The sequence below is a fragment of the Peromyscus maniculatus genome, chromosome 14 (assembly GCF_049852395.1).
Source record: "Peromyscus maniculatus bairdii isolate BWxNUB_F1_BW_parent chromosome 14, HU_Pman_BW_mat_3.1, whole genome shotgun sequence".
Taxonomy (NCBI): domain Eukaryota; kingdom Metazoa; phylum Chordata; class Mammalia; order Rodentia; family Cricetidae; genus Peromyscus; species Peromyscus maniculatus.
In genome coordinates, this window is record NC_134865.1 from 43,084,899 (window position 1) to 43,107,710 (window position 22,812).

A 22,812-nucleotide genomic window follows, 5' to 3' on the forward strand; every position below is an offset into this window, starting at 1 on the left:
ATCTGAAGTCAGCTTTTTAAAAACAGAAACTCCATGTGATCCCTTGGGGAATAAAATAATTTTAGGGCACAAAAGAGGTTGTGGTTTTTACCTTTTTGAATTGAAATATTTCTAAAGCATGTTATGTAATGCCATCTCTCTTTCAAAGCAGTGTGCTGAGCATTACTTAATGTCACATTTATTCCAGGTCTACTTGTACAGGTAATTCACTGCTGTCAGAACCCTTGGACCTTACACAAATATCGCCCATTTAGTTTTTTAAACTTACTTTTCTTGTTTTGTATTGACTCATTTGTGTATGCATACATTTATTTGGGTGGAGGAGGCAGGTATAGGCCGTAGAGTCCGTCTCAAGGCTAGAGGACAACTTTTAGAAGTGGGTTCTCTCCTGCCACATGGGTCCTGCTGCTTTCACTTCCGGCTTAATCACAACCACCCTTGGCGGCTGAGCCATCTCGCCTCTGTATCTAAGGCAGGCGCTCTGGAACCTGGGTTGTCTTCAGACTTGCCCTGTAGCTGCCGATGACCTTGAACTCCTCCTCCTCCTCCCTGTACCTCCCAAGTGCTGGGAATTACAGCTCCATCCCACCGTTTCCTGCTCAACTGTCGGCTTGTGTACTTGAAACTCTGTTCATCAAAGATCAAGATTTTAAACTCTCCCTCCCTCCCTCCCTTTCCATCTCCCTCTCTCGTTTTGTGAGATGGGTGTTGCTACGTACCCAGGCTGCCCTGTGCTCACGCAGGTCTCCTGCCCTGCCTCAGTGTACCTGAGGCTGCGGCGGCGCAGATCACCCATTGTGCCATGCTTTTTCTTCTTACATTTTTTTTTTAGATTTATTTATTTTGTTTTATGTGTGTGAGTTTTGTTTGAATGTATGTTTGTACACTATGCGCATGCTTGGTGTCCACAGAAGTCAAAATAAGGCATCAGATCCCCTGGAATGGGAGTTACAGATGATTGCGAGACACTGTGGGTACTGGGAACCAAATCTTCTTCCTGCAAGAGCAGCAAGTGCTCTTAACTGCTGAACTCTCTCTCTAACCATTTAAAAATTGTAAAGACTTTCTTTTTAAATTAAAGTCTTTTGTAACTGTTTCACTGAGGTGTTGTGATCTATTATATCCAAACATCAGCCACCAGGAAGATGCATCTTTTCTTATCATTGTTAAAATAGGCAGCTCTGTATTTGAACAAGTGAAGATGACCAACTCAAATAATGTCCTGCTTATTTTTACAGACTTGTTGGTTTTGAAATGAAAGCGGCATAGCCCTCTTACCAGTTATATGTATGTATATTTCAGAGAGAGAGAGAGAGAGAGCGAGAGAGAGAGAGAGAGAGAGAGAGAGAGAGAGAGAGAGAGAGATTATGGAAGTAATTTAGGCACATTACTCCATGATTCCTTTAAAACAGACTGCCCACACTAGCAGTACCTTCTCTATTTTCTAATTTTTTCTTAGGAGAACACTTAGGCTGAGGTTTCACAAGCCCTTCAGGTCTTGGTGTCTTCTTTCCTATGCTGTAAATGAACCCAAGGCATGCCAGGGATTTTGTTTTTCACCCCTACTCCCCAGGGGACCCAGACAGCCAGCACTGAGAGTCTGGCCCATATTAAACCCTCATCACCTAGTTTCTGAATAAGTGTGGATTATGTAAAATCTTGCGAAATTACTGTTTGAAACAAGGTGTCGGACTGCTGTTTGGAGGTTAATTAGAGTCTTTGACACAACTTTTTTTCCTTTTTTCAAAATATCTCTTCTTAGACAGTATACTCTTAAGTAATCTCTCTCATACTCTTGTGGTTTTTAAATAACTTTTTTCCTGTGACCAATTTGAGATTTTCTGGACCTTGCCAAAGAGTTCTTCTCTAACAATGCTTGTTTGTAATTGGCCCACTGGAAAACCTTTAATAGCTTTCAGCCCCTATCGGATGAACTCTAGATTTTGGTATCAGTGTTGCTGTTTTATGTCTTTTCATCACTGACCTGTGAAAGTCTGGCTTTCACGGATTGACCCCTGTTCACATTCTTGTCTTCACTTTCCCATCTCTCCCAGCTGCCCCTCAGATACTGCTCGGAAGGAAGCTCCTGGTGCACCGTTGGGTATCTGAGTTAAATGCTGGCCTTGTGGTCCCGTTTCTCTTCTCAATGTTGACTATCACAGGGTAAATACAGCGAAATTAAACCAGTGGTGATGCTCACTTGCAATTGCAGCACTCTAGTCAGGGGCAGAGGCAGGAGGATAGCTACAAGTTCCAGGCCAGCCTCCATATGTATTTTGACAGTTTGAATAATTCCTGATTTATAGTCAATAGAGTCGATTTTCTAGCTAGGAAACTTAACAGCAAGCATGAGGTGTATGAGGTGTGTGTTACTTCATTTGTAGCACATGCTGTAATCTCAGCACTTGGACAGGAGGATTGCCGCTATTTCAAGGCTAGCCTAGATTGCAGAAGAAAACACTAAAAAAAAAAAAAAAAAAAGTAACAAATTGTATTCATCTTCCCATAAAGTGGCATAAAATCCATTTGTCACTAGAATTTATGCCATTTCGGAATGAGCATTCATTCCCAGAGGTATGTGAGGAAGGTACAGGTGAGCAGTCTTGCCAGTCACCTGTGTCTTAAGAACATCTGGGGCCATCCTTCTCCTTCCGTGTTTTCATGGCTTTGTTGCTGAGCATTGGTTGTTAGCAGCCCGTGTGAAACAGAAGGGAAATCTTCTCAATTCAGTTGCAGAAATGTCTTTTCATCACACAGTGACTGTCTAACTACATGCCAGTCATCGGAGATGAACGCCATGAATACAGTAACCCCGCCCCAGAGCTCACAGGCCTCCTGAGCACAGCCAGCATGGATAAGAACGAAAGACAAAAGCAAGCAACCAACAGAACCTCTCACCCTTAACTCCCTCCCTCCCCTTCTCCTTCACCTTCACCGAAGGCAAGATTTACAGCATCCTTCTCCTCTTCCTTCTGGACTGCTGTGATGGCTTCCTCTTCCTCTCCAATGTGTCAGTCCCATTCATGGCTGAGAACTGTAAAACACGCACCTAGTTCTTTGGAAACTTCATATCTCCTATGGTATCGAGCAGGTCCTGGGTCTTTTTTTTTTCCCCCCAAGACACAGTTTCTGTGTGTAGCCCTGGCTGTCCTGGATCCTCCTGCCTCTGTTCCCAAATGCTGGAATTACAGGCGTGTGCACCCAGCAAGTTTAGTTCTTTATCCTTTTCCGATCACAGCGTCCCTCAGACCCATCTCCTGCTGCTTGATGTACGGGGACTACCAGCCACACTGAAAGGCTTTCTTCAGTGTCGGACAGCAGCCGCACCCCAGCAGAACCGTTCAGTCCACCCCTGTTCCCGCACTCTGCACTTACACATTATGTGCTGTTGGCCTCTTCTGCCTGTCTACATCACTTTCCAAAATCAAAGCAGCCAAAATAGAAGGTGCCGTGTGCTCTGATTTTCATCCACAGTGCTCTTGTACAACTCCTGAGTAATGCGTTAATGGTTAAGAAATACTTGAACTTCAAGTCATAATGCCTCTTGTCAGAAAAGTCAAAATCTGATAGTGTAGACAAACAGCTACTTGTAATACTAAGTAGAATATAGTGGTACCCATAACATTAGACATTTCTTAACACTATAATCGTGTAAATATATTGTCTGGATCCTTCAAATCCTCTTCCTTGAGCTGGCATTTTGACTAAGTGTGTAGTTACTCTTCCGGAGCTTGATATCACGAAGGGGAGAAGGCTCATGGTTCAGAGAGTCCTCTACCTTTCTTCTTCCTGCTCCTTCCCACACCTACGTCCTTGAACAATGCAGCAGCCCCTGGCTCCCAGTCATAAAGAGGTGCTGGCGGAGCGAGACGGACGTGTGGACAGTGACAGCAAACCCAGTAGCGGATCTGAATCCCAGGCAGAGGCAGCTTTTAGGACAGGGAGGCGTCTTCTAGTGTATGCAACACAGCTCCTTAAAATGACGGTGAGATGAAATCTAAAAATCCTTAGGAGATGATTTATATTTTGGTGGAAATTTCCTTTCAAGAAAGTAGGTATATGTAAATTGAATTTTTATTGATTTTGTATCTTAGAAGTGTACTTAAATTTTGTGACATGGTTCCTCACAGAGTCTAAAATACTCTTTTTGTTTGTTTGTTTGTTTGTTTGTTTTTCGAGACAGGGTTTCTCTGTGTAGCTTTGTGCCTTTCCTGGAACTCACTCTGTAGCCCAGGCTGGCCTTGAACTCACAGGGATCCGCCTGGCTCTGCCTCCCGAGTGCTGGGATTAAAGGCATGTGCCACCACTGCCCGGCTAAAATGCTCTTTATTATCCACTAATTTAATGCCTTTAAGCTATCAATTTTTAACCTGTAAAAATTATAGTCAATCATGAATAATTTAGCATGGCTTACTAGAACCTTATTTGTGCCCCATTTGTAGTCAGTGGGTTGATTTTGCTTCTTTGTATTGAAGAACAACTTTTTATTTATTTGTTTGTTTATTTGTTTTCAAGGCAGGGTCTTACTATGTAGCTCTGGCTGTAGTAGCACTCACTATGTAGACCAGGTTGGCCTTGGAATCACAGAGATCTTCCTGCCTCCTAGATTTTATTATATATTTTAATCGACTACATGTTCATTGATCCTGGCTCTAGTATTAGCTATTAAAATTCTTAAAGGCTAACAGGATTTTAAAGTGCCTGCTGCCATCTAGGCACTGAATAATCGATATTTATTGCTTGAACATTGCTTTTATCTGAACATCGTTTTTAATATGCAAATAGTCTGAATTATTCTCTTAGAACACAGTAAAGTTATCCTCTAAAGTCATGATCCTTTATATGGAAGAAACATTAGTGTTTTATTAATTTCTCCAGTGTACCACTGACTTTTCAGTGATTTCTGTAATCAGATGTGGTGTATTCTCACAGTCTCAGCATGTGGGAGGTGATGGTGGGAGGTTCAGGAAGAGTCGAGGTTAGCTTGTCCTGCCTGGGACACTGTCTCAAAACAAAACCAGAAAAACTGTAAATATTTGCTGGTGGGTAATCTATCAATAGATGTTGTACTTTTGAAACACTTATTTCTGTGTGTGCCTGCGTGCGCGCGCACGTGTGTGTGTGTGTGTGTGTGTGTGTGTGTGTGTGCGTGCGTGCGTGGTGTGTGCCTGCCGTGACACGTGTGATGGACTCAATTCTTTCCTCCATGTGGGACACAGGGATTGAAGTCTGGTGGTCAAGCATGGTGGTAGTGCCTCTACCCCCTGAGCCATCTTGACAGCCCAAGGATATTTTATTTAATCTATATTATAGAAAAATACTATTAGATTTATATAATTATTAAATAGGAACACTTAAATAGATACTTTTTATATAAAAACATTTTTGAGCCGGGGCGGTGGTGGTACACGCCTTTAATCCCAGGGGAGGCAGAGCCAGGTGGATCTCTTTGAGTTCGAGACCAGCCTGGTCTACAGAGCAAGTTCCAGGACAGGCTCCAAAGCTACACAGAGAAACCCTGTCTTGAAAAAGAAAAAGAAAAACAAACAAACAAAAAAATTTGTCATTGTTGTGCTTATCTCCCAATATATTTGTATGGACCATATGATAATCATTTTGTTGTTGTTGTTGTTTTTTCCCAAATAATGTCAAATGAAGTAAAAATAGTCTTGCTACATTCTGGAATATCTTCCTCTTGACTCTTGTTAGTCTTTTGATGATAACTCAAGGCAGGGTCAGAGTGGAAAATGAAAGGGATAGCCTGGTCTACAGTTGAAGCAGGTCTTTGTTATCAGAATGTGACTTAAGGGTAGAGAACAGACTCAGTGGTGGAGCACTTTTCCTACCGTTTGGGAGGCCTAGAGTTTGAGCCCGGCTACAGCAAAAAAGCCAAAGCATTCAAAAGTGACTCCCAGGGGTTCCTGGATACCAAGATAACATTGTATCTCTTTCTGTTCACTGTGCTTGCCTTCACAGCCTGAGGAAGAACTTGACCCTGAAGAGAGGGACAACTTCCTCCAACAGCTTTATAAGTTTATGGAAGACAGAGGTATGTCATTTCTGTGGCTCTGTGTTTGAGGTGTAGGCATTGTTTCTGCTGTCTTAGGAATGAATGCCTTATATCCCACTGAAAGCCCACGATCAATCAATTATACCTGATGGCAGTTAAATGTTTGCAATAAAAGCATAGGAAATCAGTATTTACATAATTAAATTTGGTCTCCCTTGTATTTATGAAAAGATTAAAATAGAAGTAGAAAGTGACCGATCATAACGTTACTCTGTGTAGTCATTTATTACAGTGGTAATGCTGTGCTCAGGCAAGTAAATCCACCTGATCCTTGGTCTCCAAAAGCTGAAGATAATGGACCACGTTCTCTTTCTGAGTCGGACAGGATTTCCGTAGCAATAGAAGAAATAGAACCATTCTAAATCATCACACTCTGACATTTTAGTCCTAGGAAATCCTCAGGTAATTTGGCCCTAGCCATTCTGGGGCTTTGAGAAGTAATCCTGCAGAGACCCGCACACAGCTTTCCATGTGTTTAAGAGCCGGAGTGGAGCCATAACCTACCTGCTCCCTTTGCTTAAGCTGTAGTGAACCAGCAATGGCAGCCACACGTAGCAGTCTTAGTTGTTAACTTGGTTTTAGCCATTCCGTGGTAGAGAGGTAACTTGATTGGTAATAGAAGTGTGTGGCTTCTAAAATCCAGAGAGCCTACACAACTGTATAAAGAACACAGAGGAGATTGTCTTGTGTGATTTAAGGATCTTTAAATGTATACCTCCAATTAATGGATTTTGCCAAACTAGAAGTCACTATCTTTACTTTCAAAGTAGTGTTTTTCGTTTGACTAAATGCTTTATTTTTCCCTCTGACATTAAAAAAGGTACTCCAATCAACAAACCACCTGTTTTGGGCTATAAAGATCTCAATCTCTTCAAGCTCTTTAGACTGGTCTATCATCAGGGGGGATGTGACAAGGTAAGTATAACATTGCTTGGGAAATATGTGTTTGTGTGATGAGGAGTTTGATTGTTTGATGTTGCATTGATGTATGCATTTTTTAAAGGACACAGAATGCTAGTGTAATGATTATTTTCTTTGACAATTGTTAACAAAATCGTAATTTTCTAGATTGACAGTGGTGCTGTGTGGAAGCAAATTTATATGGACCTTGGCATTCCAATTTTGAACTCAGCTGCGTCCTACAATGTAAAAACTGCTTATAGAAAGTAAGTAGTCTGGCTTCATTAAGGAGTAAATGTCAGCCGGGTGTGGTGGTACAGACCTTTAATCCTAGTACTTGGGAGGCAGAGGCAGGTGGATCTCTGAGCTCAAGGCCAGCCTGGGCTACAGAGGGTTCCAGGACAGCCAGGGCCACACACAGAAACCCTGTCTTGAAAACCAAAAAAATGAAAAATGAAACAAACATTTGCAGGGAACAACCTCCTTTTAAGGCATTAGCACTCCAGACAAGGAAAGCAAATGTTCACGTGTGGGCTGGGAGACACTTGTGACTGAAAGGTATTCTATTTCCCATGTGATGCTGATTTCCTTTTTAAAGTCAGGGATGTGGGGTGCTCATCATCTGCAGTTCCAGCTCATAGGCTATAGTTTTCATTACATACATGTTCTAGAGCAATAGTTCTCAACCTTCCTAATGCTGCAGCCCTTTAATCCAGTTTTCTCATGTGGTGGCCCCCAACCATAAAATTATTTTTGTTGCTACTTCATATATGAATCGTGATGTAAATATCTATGTTTTCTGGTGATCTTAGATGACCCCTGTGAAAGGGTCATTCAACTCTTAAAGGAGTCATGACCCACAGGTTGAGAACCTCTGTTCTAGAGCAGTGTTCTGAGGTGGCTCTGTTAAATTGTAACAGTCTTGGGTTCTCAGGACAATGTTTTAGTTTTTGGTACCTGTGTTTATTGTATCAAAGGCGTTCAGAGATTACTAACATACAAAGAATGCTTTTTAAAGCCTTGGGTTTTGCTATTTATGCACCTTATATTCATGATAAATGCAAAGACTAAGATTTCTTAAGATGAACCTTGTGTGTGTTTAGATATCTCTATGGTTTTGAGGAGTACTGCCGTTCTGCAAATATTCAGTTCCGAACTATTCACCACCATGAACCAAAAGTAAAAGTGGAAACAAAAGACTTGGAAGACTCAATGGAAGAGGCTCTAAAAGTGGACCAGGAAATGCCTTTAATGGACGTGAAGAGTGAGCCCGAGGAGAATACAGATTCCAACAGTGACAGCGACAGAGAAGACACAGACCTGAAGTCTCCAAGAGTGAGTGTTGGGTGTCATCTGCTTCATGCATTAGTTTAAAACTTTTACTGTGGGGACACACACACACACACACACACACACACACACACACACACGCGTGGGGTTTGGGTAGTCCTCCTAGTTTCTGTTGCAGTATTTAGTAAGGTTGTAACAAGGTTATCGTAGCGACCTTTCCCGGACAACACGTTTTACTTCCTCTACTTGGAAAGCTCCTCCTCACCAGGCATGGTGGGTGCCTCATGCCTCAGCACTCAGGATCCCGAGGCAAGGGCCTTTGTCATGCGTTCACCTGGGCTGCACAGCACGAAACCACCTAACCAGGTGGACAGAAGCGACACACACACCTACAGAATTCCCAGTCTGCTCGGGTCCGTCTTCTGGCTCAGTCCCATGTCCTCTCTCTTCTTAAGTTTCTTGCTAAAATGTCACCCCAGTGAAACCTGCACTGTCTTTATAATTGCTGCTACCTTCCTCCTTTCTCACTCCAGTCTGGAATGTCTGGGTTGGGTTTCTCTCTTTTCCTCCCTCTGTACCAGAGCTGCATTCTTGAAGGCAAGGGTGAGTGTTGATTTTGCTCATTAACGAGACCCCGGGCTTCCAGAATAAAGAAGCACAGCACATAGGAAGTGCTCATTAACTAGTTGAGTGAATTCCTCTTGATAATTCCTGTGCCACATCTGTAAATCTGTGTGCATACTGTACAGCTTGATTGTGCACACATTGATTTTATCTTCTCTCTCTCTCTTTCACACACACACACACTCTTTCTCATACACACACACATTCTCTCTCTCTCTCTCCATTGACTAAAGATTTATAAAGGATTACCGTTCACTCTTCTGATCCATGCTCAGTGGTAGCTACATATGATTTATGATTTATCATTTTATGGGTTACCGTACGCTCAATTTTTGGTTCCTTCTTTTGTTTTTGTTTTTTGAGACAGGGTCTCTCTGTTATGTATCTCTCACTGTCCTGGACCATGCTGTCTTCAAACTCACAGAGATCTGCTTACTTCTGCCTCCCAAGAGCTGGGATTCAAAGCGTGCACCATCACGCCTGGCTTTCAGTTCTTAATGTATCTTATTTGTTGTTGGAAGGGAATGGTGAAGTTACCTTTTCTTGTAGTTGTTCAGAAATTGTGGGGTTTTTTTTTTGGGGGGGGAGGCACTATTTTTCTCTCTTTTTAAAAAGGTTTGTTCATTTTTATTTTGTGTGTATTAGTGTTTACCTACATGTATGTCTGTGTGTCGCATGCATGCCTGGAGCCCTCAGAGGCCAGGAAAGGGCACCAGACCCCCTGGAACTGGAGTTACAGGTGGTTGTGAGCCACCATGTGGGTGCTGAGAATTGAACCCAGGTTCTTTGTGAGAGCATCAGTGCTCTTAATCAGTGAGCCATCTCTCCAGCATCCACAAATCCTGCTTTTAAACTGACCATTCTGTCATCTAATAAGTGCAATCTTTTAGTGAATTTCATGAAATATGTAAATTTAAGTTCTTTATTTTATTTTAAAGTTTTGTTATTTATTTTAATTTTAGAGAGGGACTCATAATAGCTCAGGCTAGACTCAACTCACTATATAGCTGTGGATAACTTAGAACTTCTGACCCTTCAGCATCCATTTTTCAAGTGTTGGGATTACCGGGGTGAACTATACCTAACCTTATTCAACTGTTCAATTTTTGTTTTGGGGTGCGTGGGGGGGGTCCCTCTCTGCCTTGGTCCCTTGAAACTTATCCTCTCTCTACCCAGAAGTAGGTTGTGGCCAGCAATCCTAGTGACCCGCTGTCTGGCCCTTGCCCCACCCCCAACAATGGGGTTATTGGTGCATGTGTGGCTTTTTTTTTTTTTTTTTGAGGTGGGTGCAAGGGATTTGAACCCAGGTCCTCAGGCTTGCACAGTGAACACTCCTACATGCTGAGCCTCCTCCCCAGCTCCTTCTTTATTTTTCCCCCTTTTTTTTTTTTTTAAAATCCCTCCTGTGTTCTGCCATCATAGTAGGCTGACTTGCAGGAAAATTGAGAAGGTCTTGAAGAGGCTCGTGAGTTTCCTAGTCAGTTGGCATGCTGGAGGTTTGGTAGAGGCCACAGGAGACAGCACAAGTGCCTCCTGGAACCCCGTGAATGCTCTGGGTCCTCACTCAAAGAAATCTCCCTCTTTAGTACGTTTGTTCGTTCGTTTTTATATGTATGTGTATGTTTCACTTGTGTGTGGGTACCCTCAAAGTCCTGAAGCTGGGTCTCCTGGAGCTGGAGTTCTAAGCAGTAGTGAGCACTCGATAAGAGTGCTGGGAACCAACTCAGGCCCTCTGGAAGAGCAGCCAGTGCTCTTAACCACTGAGCCACCTCTCCAGTCCACAATCTCACTTTTTAGACATTGGTGCCATTAGGTCCTTAAAGCATAATAACACATAAATATACTGATATTTGATTTTTATTGTATGAAAATATATTGCTATTTGATTTTTATTCTAATAAACAATGAGATTGGAGATCACAGAACTTTCAAAGAGGTCATAAGTTAGAGGGTGGGTTTATGAAGATTATCCTTAGTAACTTAAACATTTTATTTAAAAACATTTGCTGTGTATGTGTGTGTGTGTGTGTGTGTGTGTGTGTGTGTGTGTGTATGCACGCGCATATGTGCATGCGCATATGTGAAGGTCAGAGGATAATTGTGGAAGTCGCTCTCTCCTTGCACCATGTGAGTCCAGATAGGTCATGAACTCATGTCGTCAGGCCTGGTGGCAAGTGTGTACCTTTACTCTGGCCCATCTTGCCAGCGCAACATAACTAGTAGGGAATTCTGTCATTAGCGTGTAGATAATTCATCTCACATTTCTTAACCATGGTTAGCAGGTATTGTAGCGTTCCCACTGAGCTGCACTCCTAGCCCTAGGAGAAAAGAGTTTTCTTATGAATATGCATAATAATGTGTCCAGGGATCATGTAGTGTTAGACATAATTAAGAGATTTATAGTGAGTCATCTTTGACTTCCAAAGGAATAATACATAGGAGTGAATTGTTGTTCAGCTTCTGCTCCCAGGCCAGGGTGCAGCAGATTCACTGCTGTCAACCCTCAGAGAAAGCTGCAAAGCTATCTTTCTCTGCCTTCTCTTCATTTGTAGTGTTAGCTCTCTAAAAGCTTTTATCCCCTCCATTAGGGGCGGAGGAAAATTGTTCGAGATGCAAATTCTATTAAAAAAGAAATAGAAGAAGAAAAAATAGAAGAAAACTTCATCAGAGACGATACAGAAAATAAGGATGTCGATGACGACTATGAAACAGCCGAGAAAAAAGACAATGAGCTGCTACTCGGGAGAAAAAGCACACCAAAGCCCAAAGAGAGGAAACTTAAAAAGCAAGAGGATTCTGAGAAAGACTCAGAGGAAGAGGAAGAGAAAAGCCAAGAGAGGTACATTGTCTTATGTCTGTTCTCCAGAGGCACCTGTCTGGGGTCCAGCAGCACTCTCTTCCTGCTTAGAGATTCAGGTGTGAGGGAATGTCTTCTTATTGGGACTTCCGTTCCTCTTGTCTGATGAAGGTGAGACACATTGTGAAGATGATGTGTATTGCCTTTCGGGATTGGAGAATATACTGGTCGCACCATTTTAATAGCACTTGTGCCCTAAACAGTGGCCTCAAAGAAGGCTGCGCCACCCAGTCAAAAGAAAGGCCCTGCAGTTGACAGCAGGGAAGGGAGCTGGAGAAAAATGGAGGAAGTGGACAAGAGGAAACAGCGACAGCAAAATTTCCATGTTAAAAAAGGTACACCGTGGGAAAGCTAACAGACACATGGGTGCACAGTGCTAGCAGATGTTTCTGTGTGTTAGCTTTATTGACGCCATTTGTCTTTTCCAGTTGTATAGAGTAAGTGGCATGCACCCCTGATTCCAGTTTGTAAAGACATTCTTGCCCCACATCTCATCATAAATTCCAGCTTTTTAATGTCCATTCTATTTGCTGTTGAGTGAAAACTGTATTTGTTTCCATGTATTAGACTTGCATGGATTGAAGTGACTTAAAAAGCCCAAAATTAGGCAGTTGAGCTAGATCAAAGTGATGCCTCACTGGGCCGTGTCGTGGGCCATTTTGTCGTGGGATCAAATGGATTTACTCATTTTTTAGATATTAATAAAAAGGAAGTTTTAGAACAACAGCATAAGGCACTTACTTGAAAACAGAAGATCTTCTCCAGTTTTTTTTTCCAGTTATTTTATTATATAATGCTAAATCTTCTAGAAGTTTGAGATCTGGAGCCAGATTTGAGGAAAGTGGCTGAAGTAGTTTAGTTCTAAAAAGTTGTAAATAAAGTGTAATTAGGATTTAAAAAGTAGCAGGAAATAATTGGGAGCTGAGAATAATGAGTACAGTATTTAAATATTTAAAACACTAAATAAAGGTGAGCTATTTAAAAAGTAGGGTCTAATTATAATAATGAGTCTATATAAATAAATATATGGCTAAAATACTTGATACATAAATGGAGTAAATATTTTAGAACACAGAATTCAATCTTCAATGTGAAGGATAATATTCTATTCTATTAAATAAAAGTTGAGTGTACAAATAACAAACAGGGCATATTCTTAGCCTGTACCAGGAATCCTGGAAATTTCTATATGTGCTTTGGAATGATTTCTTCAGGATATTCATGAGAAGTGTCCCTGGAGAGCAGATATCCCTGATGCAAACGAGTTATCAAGGCTTCAGTCATGTGCCGAGGGGCGCCACTGCAGTGACACCCTGTACACGAGACCTTAAGACTGCTCCTGAAGCTTTTGAAATTCTTAGAACACCTCATGCATGTCTTCTGAATCCTCGCCAGGTTAATAGGCAATACACTTTATGGTTACAGATTCCAAATACCATCGGACTTCTCATGTGAATTCCCTCTATGTGTAATTATTAAAACAAAGAAAAGCTGCTGGCAAAGGAGTTGGAAATGGAACTGGAAACCAACAAAACCTAGAAAGCTTTGTTCCACCATCACTGTCTTATAATTTCAACAAGTAGTCTCATGTCAACATGAACCAGTTTAAGAGACAGGGTTACTAAGGGAGGCAGCTCTTGTTCATTATTTTACACACCAAACAGTGTGTCTTGCTAAGAACCACTCTGAAGTGAGAACACAGTACTGCTAAAGGAGATTTAAGACAGGTAGTTGCAAGAAGTTACAAAATAGCTTCAGAACATTCTCACAAGTAAGGTGGCACTTGAGTATGAATTCCAAAGGCCATTCCAGGGCATATGGTTTTAATTTTTTGTTTGTTTGTTTAAAGTGATTTATTGACTGCATCATCATTAACTGTGATTATTGATTGGCCTTTAAGAAGTATGGGTTTACCTTTGTACAGTGCACTTCTACATAATAAATTCCTTAGTAAGTAGTCCATCAAATCTTCTCCTTCTCCTCCTTCTTCTCCTCCTCCTCCACTGACATGTTCCTAAGGGAACGTAGGTCGTACAGCCCCTCCACACTGGGTTCTCTTGCCCTTGTGTTTGGTCCTCCCCGGAGTGCTTAGTAGCGTTATCAATGTTGTCATCCGCTGCAGGGAAGAAACGGAAAGCAAATGTGACTCGGAAGAGGACGATGACGAGGGAGACGACACCGAACCCTGCCTGACCGGAACCAGAGTCAAAGTGAAGTATGGCCGAGGAAAGACTCAGAAAATTTATGAAGCCAGCATCAAAGGCACCGAGATCGACGACGGGGAGGTTTTATACTTGGTGCATTATTATGGATGGAATGTCAGGTGAGCAATAAAGCATGTTCTTTTAGGTGGTTAAAAAGGAGCAGTGTTGTAGGAAACTCTTGAGGGTGTTTGTAAGGCACACCTTGGGTCCATGTTTTTGAGGACTTGGATTTTTGCACTGTTTTATAAACTGTCAGTGCCTTCCACCAGAGACCAGCAGAACATTCTGCCCTTGGGACAACTGAGTTTATTCCTTTTTTATAGGGTGGCAGAACACTTGAGGGGAAGCCATGGGGCATCACTGTCCCAGGGTGATGGCTAAGTCTGTGACAGCGGGGCCCACCTCAGGAGTTGGCGATAGTCCAGCACTCTGGGGTGAGGCCCGCACCTCTTGGCCATGCACATCTTTGTTTCCTTTGTGAGAAGTCAAGCCCGTGTCAGGCACTGTAAGAATTTTGAGTTGGCTAAGTAATTAAAATCCGTCCTGGGTAGGACTTAGATTTGAGCTTTTGTTGTGCTGTAGGTTTAAGAAAATCTTCGTTGTGTGTGCACACAGTCAGGAAGCTGACGTAGGTCTGTGATTGGTTCTCTTAGTAAATCTTACCTAGAAAGAGGGAAGGCTAGATCCAAGTTAATCCTGTAATTGGTACAGAAGCGGAAGTGGCTCATTAGTTAGAGAGAGAGGATATTTTGTCATTTTTGTGGCTTGGACAATGTTCCCTGTATTTTCTGTGTTCAGACACGATTAGGGAGTTGTCTGATTTGTTTTGATCCTCCATGGGCAAGGAGCAGACTTGTCTGGTGTGATGTTCTGTGAAATTGGTCACGTTCAAGGGAAGACAGCTCAGTCTGGCCTCGAGAGTCAGACCAGCTAGACCAACCCTGAGGCCCAGCCATTCTGAGTTTGTTTGACTTAGAATGGCTTTTCTCTTAAGCCTTTTGAAAGTGTGAGTGTCTGTGTGTCTGTGTGTCTGTGTCTGTGTCTGTGTGGATGCAGACTGCTCTGGGTTGACACATTGCCACACACCTTTTCTACACACTAGTTGTGTGCTCTGTCCTGACTCAGTTCCCCCCTCTCCAGATTGGGGACTTCAGGGTCCTTACTGTATAAATAAGTTGTAGAATTATAATCCCCTTGTTAACTAGCACATACAGTGCATAGAACGGTGCCTAGCACATAGTGAGTCTCTCAGCCGTGAGCACAACCTCACAGGGTCTTAATAACGAGGCAGAGTCTCTGTGTCTTGATAAATTCGGAGAGGGACTACTTCCCAACTCAGGCAGCAGCAGCAGCAGCATGTTCGGTCACATTTCTCCTCAGATTCAAGTTTGTTCACAGCCGTCCACCCTGTGTGCAGCCCTGTTGTGCTAGAATATCTCTTTCCTGTCACCTTTCTCGTTTTCTTAAGGCTTTCCTTTCTGACTCTAACCAGTAGTCCTTTGTCACATGCTCAGGTTCTGTCATTGTCCTCATTAGTCACCCACTGATGACTCATACGTCTTTGGTTGTCCATAAATCTTCCTGAAAGCTAGTATAATTCTGGCTTTCAAAGAATCCTTCTAGTTTCTAGATAATTTAGTCATGTTTCTAAAATGGGAGAATCCGCAAGTGTGAGCGGAGCCCTGTTGTAGCTGCTAGAAGTACCTGCCTGACACCCCACTCAGACCAGGCCAGGGTGGGCCACCCGGAGTTCCTCCACACAGGACAGCCTGGGCTTTGTTTGGTCCGATGTGTTCTGGGAAACTTATGAGCAAGACATTTTCTTCTTTTTAGCCCTAGGTTGGGTATATATCTTTCTCACTGTATTTACTAGACTGTACTCGATTATACAGTATCTCTGTTTTTATATCAGACATGGAAGCAAGGCCTTGTTCCATCTATTCTCTGTATGTTTTATAATGCCTGGTATTTTAGTAGGACCTCAGGAAATGACCAAATTAAGAAATATTTATAGGTGGGACAGTGGTGGCACACACATTTACTCCCAGCACTCAGAAGGCAGAGGCAGGCAGATCTCTATGAGTTCAAGCCAGCCTGGACTACAGAGTGAGTTCCAGGACAGCCCGGACTACACAGAGAAACCCTTTCTTAAAAAACCAATTTTTAAAAAATGTTTATGAATAAGATTTTAATAGTCATCCCTGTTCCGAAAGTTTTAGAGTCTGGTAATCTACCAGGAAATGGTTTTTCGGCTCTAGTATAGGCTTCATGGTACCAGGGCAGCTAAAACCTGTACCATGGGCTATGTGCTTTGTTGTCTCCATGGTAACTAGTTTACAATGTTACTGAATACTATAAATAACTGCATTTGTGTAATGCAAGAAGTGTTATTTAGTTCTGAATAATTTAATCTATTTATCTCTTCCTAGTAATGGGAAAGATTATGTTGAAATTCAAGTGTTGACAGTGTTTTGAAGAAGGGTCAAGGGACATGAGTCTTCATCTTGGGCTAAAGAAAATAAATGTAGATAAAGGAAATTAAATTAAATACAAATATCTCTAACTTCAGTCTTAATAGTGACACATTTCATAATAAAGTTTTATTAGGAATAACAGATACTAGGGCTCTGGGGAGGACAAGAAAAGGGGACTTGATAAATGATTGGGAGCTGATTGCTTGCAAATTGACATCTTTATATTATCCATAGAATGAATTCTAGTACAAAAATCTTCTGATAAATTCAGATTGTGAGAGTTTTGGGAAACAAAACAGTTCGGATAGTTTAGAATCAAGAGTTTGCTAACCCAGACCCCTGAAACTCTTAATTCTGAGAAACACACACACTCACTCACTCTCTCTCTCTCTCCCCTCTCTTTTTTTTTTTTTGAATTTTTCTTTTTTTTCTTTTTTGGTTTTTCGAGACAGGGTTTCTCTGTGTAGCTTTGTGCCTTTCCTGGATCTTGCTGTGTAGACCGGGCTGGCCTTGAACTCACAGAGATCTTCCTGCCTCTGCTTCCCAAGCGCTGGGATTAAAGGCATGCGCCACCACCACCCAGCTTTTTTGAATTTTTCAAGACAGGGTTTTCCTGTGTAATGTCCTGGAACGTGCTTTGTAGACCAGGCTGGTCTCGAACTCACAGAGACCGGCCTGCCTCTGTCTCCTAAGTGCTGGGATCCCAGGCATGCACCACCACCGGGTTTGGTTTTTTCTCTGTAATTATGGCTTTATCACTAGTGGCTATACTGAGTACCTAGGACAGCTGCTAGCATGTCTTACCAACAGGCAGTTCCTAGTCTCCTTACAGTTTTGCCAACACTAGAAACTGGAGCATGCAGGGTGTGTGTGTGAATATATTTCAAATAGGATATCATTGTGAAAGCTAAACTTTTTTTTTAAGGTATGATGAATGGGTAAAGGCTGACAGGATAATCTGGCCCTTGGACAAAGGTGGACCAAAGAAAAAACAAAAGAAGAAAGTTAAGGTATGTTCATACATTCATATCACTGGCGATAGAGAGGTTATTCAAGGTGTATCTTTTCTATAAGATGCTGATGTAGAGTAGTTTTACATTCAATGCAAGAATGAGAAGGTACGGGATTTCCAGTGTGCTTTTTGCCCTAGGTGGGTATGGCCTTCTGCACTGTCGGCCCTACCCTCACCAGAGGAGACCGTTTGTTCTAGTTGGTAAAGGCCGCAGTCTACACTGGGGTGGTGTGTACATCCGAGGTGTCAGGCAACTCTGGGTCCTTGTGCCTTCAGAAGGTTTGGACAGATGTGCAGTGCCGTTCTCGTCATTAGAGCTACCCAGAGGACCCCATCACTCTGGAAATCCACTGTCCTTCCTCTTACTTCCACCATGTCAAAGCGGTCTGCTGGCCCACGGTACACTTGCCCACACCTTCCAGCCACAGTTCCTGCTGTGGAGCTCTGCCTAGTGTTCTGACTGCTTCTGATGCCTTTCATTCCCTCAGCAGGACACGAGGAACCGGGGGAGTGTTGTACTCATGTGAATCGGGTAGAAAACTGTTCTGGATTTCTCTAGAAGCACATAGTAGGAGTTGACATTAAGTTAACTGACCTTTTATTTTGGAGTTAGTAGGTTTTCTTGGAGAATTGGAATGTTCATTTTTGAAGGTCTTGGCCCTTCTCATGCCTTTTGTTGTTCTTGCCCAGAATAAAGAAGATAGTGAAAAGGACGAAAAGAGGGATGAAGAGAGACAGAAGTCAAAACGGGGAAGACCTCCTTTAAAATCTACCTTTTCGCCAAACATGCCGTATAGTTTATCTAAGACGTCCAACAGTGAAGGAAAATCAGGTACCAGAAATGCCCATGGCAGCATGACGGGCAGCTCCCCTCTGCCTGGTGAGACCAAGGGGCTCCAGGTCTGAAGACTTCACTCTGAAAACATTGTATATACATCTGCATCACTTGACAGAGGGGACTCATTCTAAGAAGGGTCTCATCATTGTACAAATGTCATACAGGGTGCTTACCAAACTCAGGGACTGCAGTGTCCCGAGGAAATAGAACCACAATATACACAGCCATCATTGACCAAAATGTAGCTATGTTGCCCGTGATAAATAAAACGGCCACTTTGTGAGAGCCATAGCAGGTTATCTTGATTTTAACCTAACATGATTAAAACTACACAATTTAATTGGCAGCTAATACTTATTTTGTTGTTTATTTTAATTTAAACTCTAGTGATATTAACCATGGATACCAGTCTGTCATAAGGATTTTAGACACAACTAGTTTAATCATAGGGAAGTTAAACCATCCTTGAGTCCTCGTGTGTGATGTGCTCAGCATCAAACCATGATGCACCAGTGTCTCCTGTCGTTTGTGACCTGCAGCCTGTTAGCAGAGCTGAGACTTGAAAGCAGAAACTAAGGGTGTAGGAGTACTTGTGATGAGCATAGGTGAGCACATTTTACTGTGCCTTAATGTTTCCCTTCACTTTTCTGTCCTTGTTTATCTTATCTATGCAATTTAAGAGATTTGAAATGGTGATATTCTAAAATTACCCTCCTTGGAGAGAAAACCTCTCCTGAAGGTCAGGTTCACCATTAGCTGCCATGTGCTGGCCATGAAAGCGTGTCTTTCCTCTTCCCTGCCCCCTGCTGGCTGGTTATTCACAAACGCAAGGTTTCTGGGCCCTGTGAGCTTGCATTCCTCAGGAGGCATTTCCTGGTGCAGTGACGGCCTACACAAGCGACGTCATTGACACTGAACTGCTAACTGAAGAATGTTTGGACACGAGAAAATGGAATGCTACGTTTTACTTTTACTTTTTTTTTTTTTTTTTTTTCTTTTGAGACAGGGTTTCTCTGTGTAGCTTTGCACCTTTCCTGGAACTCACTTTGTAGACCAGGCTGGCCTCAAACTCACAGAGATCTGCCTGGCTCTGCCTCCCGGGTGCTGGGATTAAAGACTTGTGCCACCACCGCCCGGCTACTTTTACTTTTACTAAAACCACAAAAATATTATATACCTTTTTCCATAACCACTCAGGGGTCTGGGGAGATGGCTCAGTAGTTAAGAGCACTTGCTGCTATTACAGAAGACTGGGGTTCAGTTCTCATACCCACGTACTGTTCGTAAAGCCTGTAACTCCTGCTCCCCGATATCCGACACCCTCTTTTGGCCTCCACAGGTACCAGGCATGAACATAGTACACTACATACATGCAAACACTCCTATTCATAAAATAAAAGTGAATCCTAAAAAAGAAAAACCAACAAGCAGAAAACATAAAACTTTGTCAAGTATAGTGGTGCACACCCTTAATCCTGGTACGTGGGAGGCAGAGACAGGTAGTTCTCTGTGAGTTTGAGAGCAGCCTGGTCTCTTATGGAGGCAGGCCAGGGCTACACTAAGAACCTTATCTTTTGAAAAGATGAACACATTCAGTGTTTCCCTTTTTAAAATTCTTTTGGGAGGGTGTAAGTGTTGTAAGTTCATAAATTTTTACATTATATAATTTTATACAATCCTAGAATGCTACCTTATTATTTGAGAATTTTTCTGATATAAAGAGAGTAATTTTGTCTTGCAAGCAGGTGGCTTGCCTGTGCTTTCTCGTGTGCTAATAACATTTGAAGATTGGGGAATTCACATTGCTCGTTTTAAACATCCCTTCTTTCCAGAATAATTTTAGGTGGAATGTCGTATTTCCTTCTTAGTGTACAAAGTGATAAGCTTTTGTATCACGTCAGGTCAACTCATTTAACATACTAGCTTGTATCTTTTCTTTCCTTTTCTTTTCCTTTTTTTGGGGGGTCTTTTGTTTGTTTGGGCTTTTTTTTTTGACAGGGTTTCTCTGTGTAGCACTGGCTGTCCTGGAATTCACTCTGTAGACCAGGCTGACCTCGAACTCACAGAGATCTGCCTGCCTCTGCCTCCTGAGTGCTGGGATTACAGGCGTGCGCCGCCGCCACCACCACCCGGCATAGCATTGTCTTAATACAGTTCATGCGTGCTTTCTCTCTCTCTCTCTCTCTTTCTCTCTTTTTTGTTGTTTTGAGACGGGGTTTCTCTGTGTAGTTTTGGTTGTCCTGGAACTCGCCCTGTAGCCCAGGCTGGCCTCAGGGATCCGCCTATCTCTGCCTGCAGTGCTGGGATTAAAGGTGTGCGCCACCACACCCAGCTCTTTGTTTTTTCAAGTGGTACTGTACCTGAGTGTGATGGCTACTGAAGACCTCTTCATACAGAACTAACTTGGTAACATGCTGTGCATTGTGTTTCTACAGTGTGGTTTTATTGTTTGTATGTGCACACATGCACACATGTTTATGGAGGAAGGGGGGAGCACACACACATGTGTTCACATTCCAGTGGACAATCTTGAGCTGCCTCCTTGGGAGCTGTCAACTCCTGTTAACATTGGTATCCCATTTGTGTGTTGATTTTGGGGAGACAAGCCCATTTGGAGGTTAGAATTGGTCCTCTCCTGCCACCGTGTGGTCCTCAGGATTGAACTCAGGTCATCAGTCTTGGTGGTGGCAGGCACTTTTATCCTCAGAGCCTTCCTTCTAGCCCTGACTTGGTGTTTTTGAGACACGGTCTCTCATTGCCCTGGGGCTCAGTGATTGAGCTGTGTTGTCCGGCCACCGAGAGAGCCCCGACTCTGCCTCCCAGACCTGGAATTGCACGGGAAAGCCAGCCAGGCTCAGCCTTTTTCATGGATTCTAGGGCTTGAACTGAGATCATGCTCACACGGTACCTTTTACCAACCGAGCTCGCTTCGTAGTCCTATCTTCACTTTTTTTACAGGTTTGGTTTTTTGAGAGGAATTTTTTGTTTGTTTTTGTTTTGTTGTTTTGTTTTTGTTTTTATTTTTTTGAGACTAGGTTTCTCTGTGTATCTCTGGCTGTCCCAGAACTTGCTCTGTAGACCAGGCTGGCCCTTAACTCAGAGATCTGCCTGCCTCTGCCTCTTGAGCACTGGGATTAAATGCCTACACCACCACTGCCCTCTGTCATCATGTTTTAATCCTAGTCTTTCTCCCTATATTTTAGCACATACAGATGCTATGATTTATTTTATATATGAAATTTCTATAGCGATTAGAAGTCTATAAAGGGTCTTGTTCATATTTCATAAGATTTTAATTATTACATTGGTGTTTAATTAACTATCTGTACAATGTACTGTCTCCTTACAGACTCCTGTTCATCTGATAGTGAAGCAGAAGACCCTTTGGAGAAGAGCTTGGTAAATGAAGAGCTTTCTCCTGATATCAAAGAAGAATTAGAAAAAAGTGAAAATGTAAACGATGATAAACTAGATGAAGAAAACCCAAAGATTGTACATCTATTAAAAGAAAATGACAGGACTCAGATGCCCTTGGAACCCCTGAAGGTAGAGGTCGGGGACAGCGATCACATAGTACATGTTTTTGGAAACAAAGCGGAACAAGCGGAAGAAATTAAGAAACAGGTGGAAAAGTCCCCTAAAGGGAAGGGAAGGCGGAGTAAGACGAAAGACCTTTCTTTAGAAATGATAAAGATGTCATCCTTCAGCCAGGAAGAAGCAGGCGGAGAAGCTCATGCGGACACTCACAGCCTGGAGTTTGCTTCGCTAGAATGTAAAAACTTTTCTTCTACTGAAGATGAGGTTGACCAATATGAGAAAGAGAAAAAGCTAAAACGGAAAATACTGGGACACTCATCACCAGAGAAAAAAATAAGGCTTGAGAATGGAACTGAAGCGACAGCTGGCGGGTCCCAAGAGAGGACCAGCGATGGCGTGGGAGCTGAGGGCAGGAAAGGCTCACATTTGGAGCAGCACTTTGAAACAGAAAATGAAGGAATGCCGTCCCTGACCGCGGAGCCAAACCAGGGCATCCAAGAAGTGACCAGTGAAAAATTGGACAGTCCAGCGGAAGAACCTGTCCCTACGCCACTCAAGGAGGAGGAGGACGGGATGCCTCTGATCGGGCCCGAAACCTTGGTGTGCCATGAGGTAGACTTGGACGATTTGGATGAGAAGGATAAGCCCAGCGTTGAGGATGTGCTGGTCGACGGCTCTGAATCTAACTGTCTGGTCTCTGTGCCGCCTGCGCCCCCTCCCGCAGCACAGCCTAACTTTTCCGCAGCCTCCCCACTTACTCTCAGTCAGGACGAGTCCCGCAGTGTGAAGAGCGAGAGCGATATCACGATTGAAGTGGACAGTGTGGCCGAAGAGTCGCCAGAAGGCCTCTGTGAGAGGGGGCCAGCCAATGGGTTTGAAGCCAGCGCTGCCCCTGGCACCTGTAGTATAATCGTCCAAGAGAGAGAGAGCAGAGAGAAGGGTAAGGCCTTCTAGGGGGTGCTTTCGTGTGAAATCAACAATTCAGGTGTTAGATACGACAGACGTG

General features: G+C 42.9%; 1 protein-coding gene across 1 annotated transcript in view; it reads left to right on the forward strand.

Annotated features, from left to right (window-relative positions):
- The window catches only part of Arid4a (AT-rich interaction domain 4A), a 71,594-nt gene that overhangs the window by 35,389 nt on the left and 13,393 nt on the right, over window positions 1-22,812 (forward strand). Inside the window, exons 12-20 of the mRNA XM_006990713.4 lie at window positions 5,977-6,049; window positions 6,891-6,985; window positions 7,139-7,236; window positions 8,074-8,305; window positions 11,473-11,723; window positions 13,864-14,064; window positions 17,345-17,429; window positions 18,122-18,263; window positions 21,619-22,746. Coding sequence (XP_006990775.1) covers window positions 5,977-6,049; window positions 6,891-6,985; window positions 7,139-7,236; window positions 8,074-8,305; window positions 11,473-11,723; window positions 13,864-14,064; window positions 17,345-17,429; window positions 18,122-18,263; window positions 21,619-22,746 — 2,305 coding nt within the window. The remainder of the gene's footprint in view (window positions 1-5,976; window positions 6,050-6,890; window positions 6,986-7,138; window positions 7,237-8,073; window positions 8,306-11,472; window positions 11,724-13,863; window positions 14,065-17,344; window positions 17,430-18,121; window positions 18,264-21,618; window positions 22,747-22,812) is intronic.